This window comes from Cetorhinus maximus, chromosome 3 (assembly GCF_964194155.1).
Source record: "Cetorhinus maximus chromosome 3, sCetMax3.hap1.1, whole genome shotgun sequence".
NCBI lineage: Eukaryota > Metazoa > Chordata > Chondrichthyes > Lamniformes > Cetorhinidae > Cetorhinus > Cetorhinus maximus.
The window spans coordinates 150,827,772-150,837,820 of NC_135881.1; the positions used below are offsets into that span (position 1 = coordinate 150,827,772).

Consider the following 10,049-nt stretch of genomic DNA (forward strand, 5'->3'; position numbering starts at 1 on the left):
ATCCAATCTGCACTTAAAACAGAACTAAACCCGCTGAAGTGTTTCTGTAGGTAACTTGGCAGTCGGTTTAACGTTCGTAAGGCTTCAGCACAAGCCACTCCTTAAAGATCACGACCTCTCAGCGAGTGCGACCTGCGCACAATCCGTCAGCCCTCTCTCCTGCAACCTCACTGCTCCCACTGCCAAGTTCAAACTACTTGGACACATTATTCTTTCCCTCATTTGACCCCTTAAACCGACGCTAGCTGGGAACGCATTCCTCTCATTTTACCGCCTGTTTGGTTCAAGTTCGTTAAAACCTGCCCCAGAGCTAGCGAGAGAACGTCTCATTTCCATTTCCAGTCTTTTGCGCTTAACATTTCCTAATATACTCCGGTGTTCTCTAATTGATTGATTCTTTTTTCGCCTTCAAGCTGATATCTCTTAACTAATTTCCAAGACTCTCTTAAACGCCCAAGCCTTCTCTATCGGCTGAGGCGCAATTAGTCTTTCCAACAATCTTAAACAAACGTTTAGCAACGTCAGCTTGTCCCGCATAATTTCCACACACGTCAATCTAAATTCATTTTTTATTTATAATCCCCCATTATTTCAGGCGAATTGAAATTCTAGCGTTGCTCCTCGAATTTTAAAGAACAGTTTATCATTTTCGTTGTGGCAAATCTCAGCACACTCTGAAAGGTAGCTCCGTTCTGTGATAGCTCTCATGAAGACGAATAAATTGCACGATCCTAAAACGGTATTTGCATTACTCATTTATCTGAATTATATCTAACACATATATATATATTATATATAATTAAATATAAGCCCTGGATGTCACTTGGTGGCAGAAATAGCCAGCCGATGTTGGCATTGTTTACCAAGAAAGCTGCCGTGAAAGAGGGCAAGCGGACGTGCAAAATAAAACGAAAGGCAAGAATCATAAATTAATCAGTTTAAATGCAACAAAAGACATGAGAAGAAATCCATTGATGCCGAATGTGAAAATCCCACTGCCCAGTCCATTTCGGTTACCTGCAATATTGAGCAAGATTTATTTAGAAAAGTCGAACTTGAAGCTTTGTGTTGGATGGTACACTGACATTTCTCTCTCTCACTTTAAATAAATCAGTTGAGTTACACTCTTTTTAGAGTAGAAGAGACGCCGGTTATTGTTTGGTAACCCGATCGTGAAAAGGGATGTTTTCAGAAAGGGGCCACAGGAGAAATGGTAGTCGAGCGGGAGAATGCAGGAGAGCAGGAAAGTGAAGCGCTGGGAAACAGAAACGGGTTAGACGGGGGGGGCGGGGGGGTGAAAGAATAAAAAAGACAGAAAGAAACGGGAGCAAATAAAGAAAAGGGCGAGAGCCATGGGGTGAAATGAAATGCGCTGTACACAAAGCAGACAGGCAGTGGAGAAACAGGCGAGGATTTAACAATATTTAATCGTTTAAATGAAGCAACCGAAATGGTGAAGCAGAGGTAAGGGGTGGTGGGTGGGGGGGGGGGGGGGGGGAGAGAGGAATGAATGGAAGAATGAGGAGCTGTAGAAAGTGGCCGCTGGCTGCCTAAAGCTTCCCTGATCAACCCTGAGCTGGTAAGGCCGGAGGGGGCGGGGCACTGCTATGTAAATAAGATGGGCTGATTGACAGGCGCTGCCCGCCGCCGCTCTATCTAACCAGAACACAGCAGCAGCGCTTAGCAAAAGCACTCAGGCTCTAGAACAGTTCCTGCAGCTCCATGCAGACACCTTCCTAACCCAGCACTCAGCCAAACCAGGGGGGCATCTCAGCTATATGCTAGTTCTCTAGTAACAATCGAATTCTCCTCTCTTCTCTCTCTTTCTCTCTGTCCTTTTCTTTTGTTCTTTAAAAAAAATTCTTTTGTGTTTTTTCTTCTCTTTTGGAAAGCAATGTCTTATCCTCAGGGTTATCTGTACCAGCCGGCAGGGTCGCTGGCTCTTTACTCGTGCCCGGCGTACAGTGCTTCCGCGCTAACCGCCCCGAGAAGCGACGAGCTGGGCAGAGCCTCGTCCGGCTCCGCGTTCAGTCCCTACGCGGGCTCAGCAGCATTCACAGCCCCCTCTACAGGCTTCACTAATCCGCTTCAGTACTCAACTGACCCCGCAACTGGATTCCCGTCCTACATGGTACGTCAATAAATTTCAACTGACTACATTTGCGGATGAGTTTTTCTTAACATAATTTTATTTTGCATTTTTTTTTTAATTTGGAGAAGGCTTTGAGTTTAATGGAGTTTAGCTTTTGGAAAATGTTTGAATGTGTTACTTGTTAAATTACGATCTAGCTTGATGGAGCAGAGATTGTACTAACACTAGGCAGACAGACCCAAGATTGTGTTTTTATTTTGGGTAAGGGAAAAGCATGCAAAAAGTGAACAGATTTACTACAATAAAATAAAACGTGTACACTGATTTGGAAATATCCGACACGCCAGTGGGGCAGCTGTTACAGCTGGGCAGCTGAAAAAAGTTTGATGATTTTTGGAAAAGGCGAAATGCAGTCATTCGGGGGGGAGAAAGTGGCGAAGTGCACACGGTCAAAGCTAAAAGAATCCTAATTTTCGGAAGTAACGCCGGGTGGTGATTCTATCGTTGTTTACACATATAGTCAGAAAAGGTCAGGAGATAATGGCCTTACTGTTTTGCTCAGGACAGCCAAATCTCAACAGCTACAAAATGTTCGTGAACTGCAGTTGTTTCAAAATCATTCTACTGGATTGATTGTTTCTAAGTTTGCGAAAGTGTTTGATAATAATGCACGAGGGGAGAGCCGCCGCCATTTTTAGGTGACATGAAAATAGAACTTTAAGAATTAAAATAAAAAAACACTTAACAATATAATCTCTTATTTCATGCTAGAGGGAAGCTATCCTTAGACTTTTGAAGCGTATTAAATGGGATTTCAGTTCGCATAATATTAACCAGACCCAATAAATAAACGGACAAAAATACTGCTTTTACATTCCAAGTTCCAGTGATCAGTAAATTCGAATTTCAGTGTCGATTTGCTGAAATAGTGACGGGCATTTTGTTGTATTTTAGGGTTCCCCGTACGATGCTCACACGACAGGGATGGCCGGAACCCTCAGTTACCACCCCTACGGTAACGCTGCTTACCCCTATCAACTCAACGACCCGGCTTACAGGAAGAACGCCACCCGAGACGCCACGGCCACTCTCAAAGCCTGGCTCAACGAGCACAGGAAGAACCCGTACCCGACCAAAGGAGAGAAGATCATGCTGGCCATCATCACCAAGATGACCCTGACCCAGGTCTCCACCTGGTTCGCCAACGCCAGGAGGAGACTCAAGAAAGAGAATAAAATGACCTGGGCTCCGAGGAACAAGAGTGAGGACGAGGAAGAGGAAGACTTAGGGGAAAGTGAAAGAAACAAGGAGGAATGTTTGAAGAAAAAACACGACCAGAACGAAACTTCAGCCGAGGATGAAGGTTTGTGATGTTGAAAATTTCCTCCCCATCACTCGATATTATGCAATGACGACTGACAAAGTAGCATTTAATTAAAACAAATGTCGGGATCGATATTTAATGTATTCAAGCTTTGTGTGCCTTATTAGGGCAACACTATACACACAACTACCCAAGCCACCATACATACCGATTTAAACATTTACATAATAGTAATCATTTATTATTTTTGGAGAGGCTCACTATTTTGGACGAGCAAGTGAAACTAAATTATGGCTTCTCGCACATTGGCAGAGACTAGTTACAGACGGAGAAGCTGGATTAAATATTTCACCGTTAAATAAACCAGGTTGTCATGCAGAGTACACTTTGCTTTATTTGGAGATGAAGGGGAATTGATCAATCTCACTACAGAACCAATTAGCCACGTTGGAATATGGCTGTTCAACGAGTACAGCACCCAGTATCCGCAAACCTTAAAAATGCGCATTAGTTTTGTCAGCGGGGTATGTGTTTGAGTGAAAGGATGGTGCATCATTTACGGGCGTATTATTTTCAATTGTCAGTGCCTCTGAGAATATTTTTCTCTTTGAGAGGTAACATTTGATGATCTGACTTATTTAACCATAAGATATTCTTGTTATATTCCAGGCATTAGTTTGCACGTTGACACGTTGACTGACAGCTCTTGTTCGCCCGAATGCGAAGGGGAGAAAGTGAGCAGAGTGGAAGACAATATTTGTGAATCCGGATCAGAATCGAAGGAAAAATGTGACAATTGTATTGTTGATGATGATGATGTTGTTGATGAGGATGATGATGGGAGCGATGATGATGAGGAGGAGAGGGACCTTTCTCACAAAGCTATGAATTCCTCGCCTCTCTCCAGGGTGGATGCCACACTCCTTAACGTTCAAGAAGACGAGAGCTCGGGGAGTAGAAATAAAAACAGCCTGAACAGTATCATCTCCTCAGCTTCACAGACTCAAGTCAGCAAACCCAAACTCTGGTCTTTGGCGGAAATCGCCACCTCGGATATTAAACAGCAGATCGGACAGATTTGTTCTTCATCGCCGAATTCCTCTTCATCATCGTCAAGCTCTACCTACCCGGCCACCTCAATCCTTGGCAGGCCCATTTACTACACTTCACCCTTTTACACTAACTACACGAACTATGCCAACTTTAATCATCTGCAAAGCCAAGGCATTCTGCGGTACAGCACGAACGAGACTGTCTTAAACACTGCTTCCATACACAAGCAGAGCACTGACTCTCTGAAAAATACCAGTTCCCAGCTAGAACAGCACTTCAGGGCCACGAACTACGACTCCAAAAAAGGTACGTGCTGATGCAAGCTTTCTGCTTACAAGAGACCTGCAGTGAAAAGCAAGCCATTAACCATAGCAATCAGCCGCCCTTAAGATGTAGTTACAGTACAAAGCTCCCACTGCAATTGTATATTTGAATTGCATATGTGCAAGGTATATGAAATATTTATTTCTCAAGACTGAAAATGTATACTAGCAATAGTAGTTGGTAGGTCGATAGATATACATAGAAAGAGCTGTGACTAAATGATGGTTGTATTTTTTGACAGACCCCAGTGATGTCTGCACAGTAGGAGTGCAACCATATCTATAGATGTATAATCAGCAGTGCAAGTAAGTGATCATATGCAATGAAGCATCTAAATTACCAAGTTTAGAATCTAAGCAGTGTGCTTCAAAATGAGAAAAAAAAACACACAAATTAAATATTGGTCGAACTGAAAATTGCATTAACTTATTTCATGCCATTATTTATTGGTAACAATAGGGTTTATAATAACTATGGCCCACCCTGCCACAAATCCTGCAATATTTAACTTGTGCTTTATGTGTCTCTAAAATTGTGACAGCTGTATGCTTACAATTGAACGAGTTGCTTGACTGGGATTCTCTTTTATTTCCTTGGTCTGCAGGTAGGTGTCACAATTGCTTTGAAAATGTCAGCGAGCCATCCCCCAGCTATTAAGCAAAAAAATGTATATAATACCGGATCACATCTTGTGCCACTGTATAGAGAAGACCCACAGAGCACTATTTTAATTCCGCAGATGATGTTATTAAGAAAGCAAACCCCTGCAACATATCTGTGCATTTGTTGGTTTAATTATTAATCTGTATATGTGACTTTTGGAAAATAATGTCTTCTCAGGTTTTTCTTCACTTGATCCGTTTATTTGCCACGTTCTAGGTGTAATGCGGCTTTATTGTAAAACTATTTGTAGATATACAGTAGAACAATGTGATTGAAGAACTTGAGTATCTGAAAAGTGGAAAACATTTGATATTTATTTTTGTAATGATGACATAAAGCTTCTAGTAATTTATGCAAGTTGTATTGCAATGGAATCTGAACATTTTGTAAATAAATCTGCTTGTTTTTTTGGAAACGTGATGACAGTTACAATCTGTTTGGTTGTTATAGGGACTCTTTGCTAATTTATATCTTTAAATGTAAATAAAATCGACTAGTCTGCAACTGCAATTTCTTCGAAATGTTTGAATTATTTGGCAATTCCTCTTCAAGGATTCATTTGACTTTGAAATATCTTATTTAGCTTTGGTTTTGGAAACTGAATTAAAATATCTTTAAACATGCGTTTGATATTTATTTCAATTCATAATTGCGATTAACTAGTTTGGATGTAGGCAGTAAAAGCTGAGGAACGATATCAAACATTCGGCGACATTCCAATATCCAGCCTATTGAATATTTAAATAGCAGACAAAAGTAGTTAAGCATTAAGTCTTTAAAAAGGGCTTTTTTCAATTTCAGCATCATAGTTAGGCCGCTTTTGTATGGGGTATTTGCCGGTTTTCACTGCGTCTGGCATTTACCTGTCGTGTTAGGTGATCAAATAGAGAGCAATTATATTCCAGTTGTAGAAATTCAAAATTCTGACAATGTTCCGTTTTAACTTGGATATGAAAGTGATTTATTTGAGCTCACACGGTGTCGTATTTGTGTAATAATGTGCTTTGCAGCACTTGAGAGCTCAACAAAAATTCTTACTGGATGAAACGTTTTTACATTTGAAACGTTAACTGGAATATGTGAAGTGTAATGGTAACATGATACAACACGCAGTAAAATAAAATACACTTAGGGAAAACGGGGACAACGATCCCGGAAGGTTGAAAAACTACAGACCATCAGCAGGTTTTATCCAAAATCTGTTTTTTAAAGGCTACAATTTATTTGATGGCACGGATCATTATGTTTAACTGAAACCTAAAGATGTGCAATTAATTATTATAATTAGCGTATTTTCTAAAGGAACATAAATATCCAAAATTAGCAAATGTGACAAGTAGACGACCTACAACAACGGCGTTGAGTTCGCTGTAATCAATCTCAAAATATTTCAAAGGCCCCATGCATTTCACTCCATGGAATGAGTAATAATGTGCGTTTTTAAAAGGGGAGTATTAGATCCCAGCGGGAGAAATACTAGTTGTTGTTGCGTTTGGAGCGGCCAGTCGGGGTTCATTATGGAGTATATTCGACAATTTATAAAATCTTGTCTAAACATCTGCCATCTCAAATGCCTCAATCTGGCGGCTGAGGAGAAATTGCTTTAACAGGAGAAATTGACACGCGGGCTCTGATAGCTTCCCAAGTGACTTATTTCGCTCTGAAAATTGTTGGCGTTGGTCACTTCTCGTTAGCGAAGGGCATTTGAAAGTGATCCCCTGCAACACTTGAAGCCATCAGCCTTCGCGATGTTAAGTGTCTAATGACCCATTAATTGATCAAGCCTGATATTGTTATACAGTACTTCTTTGATTCGGAAAGAGCGATGGCCTTTTTCTCTTGCCGTTTATCATTTATTAGAAGTGTATTTCTTCATTGCTTGACAAGAAGCAAACATTGTTAGAGGTGCTGCAAAACATTAACAGTGTTTGACAAGCCCCGCAACAATAATCAGAGCAAAATTATCTTCGTGTTTGGAGATACTAATTTTAGGTAGCAGGTATAAACTATACACTTCTTATCACTGTTCCATCACTGCACAACCTCCCTTTTCGCTCCCATCAAATGATCCATATTGTTAGCAATTAAACAAAAGGTGAATGCAAAAAAAACTGAATGCAAACTCATGCCTAGTTGTTTAACTAGGTTACTTTTTCCCCCTCCCCCAGAAGTAAGCAACCATTCCAAGCAATGAATTCGTGTTTAAAGGTTTTTATGTGTGACTAACTCGAAATCCAGTATCCAAAAATATAGAATTTTCTTTTGCCAAAGAACATCATGTGATGATGCCAGTGATTTTTATCGCTGTGTTAATTAGAATAGCCTTTGTATATTTGGCCTGTGGACCAAAGTAGTCATTAATTCGGCAGTTGCATAACAGGGACTCAAAAGGTCACAAAGTAAAGAAAGTATACTCTATTTAAATAGTGTTTGATATGAATAGGAGCGTGTCCCTGGGGCTTTAGAAGAACAATTCCAAAGACTAGCAGGGGCGAGTTAAGCGTAAAGACAAACAGTCCACAACATCTAGTTCAGGCCGTTATAGTCGAGCTGATTTATTGAAATGTAATCTTTAATCTCAGGTGGGTTCCTGCGGGAATCCCGGTGTTGTCACATATTACTCGAGGCGGTTTCCAAATTGCGCTGCCGCTGTACCTTATTCTAGCCACTTCAAATGTCAACATTTGTTTTTAATGAAAGCGTTATTGTTTCTGTGAGAGGGACACGGACCGCCCTTTTTTTGCTAGGGGAGAATCTTTACCCTGATCGTTTGATTAAATGCAAAATACAGACTAAAAAGCAGAAAACCGCGTGTAAATGTGACAATGTTGCTGTGTGACAGGCTCCTTTTAGAAAGCCCTGCTGGACAGGGGTTGCAGAGATGTATGAGCTTATTCACGGCAGCTGAAGAAGCATTTCACAAGCCTAATGGGAGCAGTTTGAAAGCCATAATGAAGACAATCAGCTGCATTTTCTACACTTTCCTTGACAATTAAAAAGCCCAGAAAGGCAGTGAAGTCTTCGCCTTGAATGATCTAATTATCTTCAGTAAAGGTAGAAAGTGCACTGACAATACAGTACCACCCATTCCCCTTACCCTGTCTGCAAATGATATTCACCAGCCATACTTAACGGGAATTCCCATTAAATACACGTTATAGTGTATTCATTTAGCAACATAGAGATCTGTTGTACCTTAAATATGTTTAACAAAATGCAAAGTCCTGCACTTCGATGGAAAGTCACTGCATATGGGAATGGTGGTGGTGATGGGGTTGGGGTTGGGGGGGGGGTGGTTTGATGTGTGTGTGTGTGTGCGTTGGGGGGGGGGGGGGTTGCAAATTAACCATAGTAGAGAATTTAAAAAGTAAGCTAATCGAAAGCCCAGTATATAGGAATAGGTATCATTGGACATGCTAGGTGCCAGCTTCAGCTATTCCATTTAAGGTTATATTTCGGATGCACAGGACAAAAATAAGACGTCCATGGCTTTCAATCCACCTTTGCGAAGTGCTGAACACCAATGGTAGCATTATAACGATCAAATCGTTTCCAAGAGGAAACCCTGATTGGTTTATCTTCTTTTATTTTAAGACCATCCAACAAAATAGCAAAACAGCAGTTCGACAACTGTCAATTGATAAATATGCCTATGCATGTAAACAATACTTTCGTTAGAATTGTTATAATAAAGAAAATCGAGTCATAATTAACAGCCAGGCATTTATTCTTATCGATTTAAAAGGATTCCACATAGGGATGGGTCACTGGCGAATATCATGTGAGTGGACTGCTTTCCAGAAACAAAAATAAATGGATTCAGTTTAGTCCCATCACAATTTCAAGTTGTCAAAAGCTGCTGCCAAAAGTATTTTACGACGACAATTTATCTTAATTATTGCTAACTATAGCCAACCCATTACTTAAACATAACTAGATCTGTTAAGAAGACTTTGGAAAGTCTTAACTTGCATAAACCACACCAGCTAACAATAGTGGTGAAGATTAGTTTGAAGACCTAACTTCTCTGGACAGAAATTGGTTTCACATCTGAACATTATTTCTTGCCTGGTCCAGGAAAAATAATGCGCAGAAATGTGAACGATGGTTTTTAACTTCTGAGCATAGAAGCCCAAAGAACAAATTCTGCCATTTTCTAATTTATGTTTACGTTGTACAATAGCTGGTACTTAACCGACCAGTTTTGCCTGTTGCTGGAGTGTAACTTCATTCCAATTCAAATTAACTTGTAATTCATGTATACATTAAAAAAAAACTGCAGTCAATTAGCTATGGCAAATTCCGTATTATTCATGCACAATATCTACTTTTAATAAGAATTGTCTTCATTTGAAATATTTATGTGGCAGAAGCAAACCAAATACCCAAATAAACTTCACACATTAAGCGCAGATAAAAATAACGATTAATATAAAATAAAAAAAAGCATTTATTTTAATAGAGTGCGCACGTATTTGATCTATTCTTTAAAAATAGGTTAAATGAACAAATTGTGCGTTTTTGGTAAATCGTAATTGGCATGTAAAGCCAGCTAACTATTATCAAGAATTAATATATACCGGTGCACTCTCT

The 10,049-nt window shown here is 40.1% G+C and overlaps 1 protein-coding gene across 2 annotated transcripts; it reads left to right on the plus strand.

The window, feature by feature from the left end:
- The first annotated feature begins 1,596 nt into the window (after positions 1-1,596).
- On the plus strand, positions 1,597-5,966 carry irx2a (iroquois homeobox 2a). Of its 2 annotated transcripts, XM_078539104.1 has the most exons (5): positions 1,598-2,131; positions 3,047-3,455; positions 4,086-4,775; positions 5,035-5,098; positions 5,398-5,966. In XM_078539104.1, exons 1-4 carry the CDS (start codon positions 1,895-1,897, stop codon positions 5,076-5,078), a joined length of 1,380 nt encoding a protein of 459 aa, XP_078395230.1. In that variant the 5' UTR covers positions 1,598-1,894; the 3' UTR covers positions 5,079-5,098; positions 5,398-5,966. The 2 variants fall into 2 exon arrangements, with proteins under 2 accessions (XP_078395231.1, XP_078395230.1); XM_078539105.1 differs by having other exon boundaries at positions 1,597-2,131; positions 5,035-5,966.
- Positions 5,967-10,049: the final 4,083 nt, after the last annotated feature.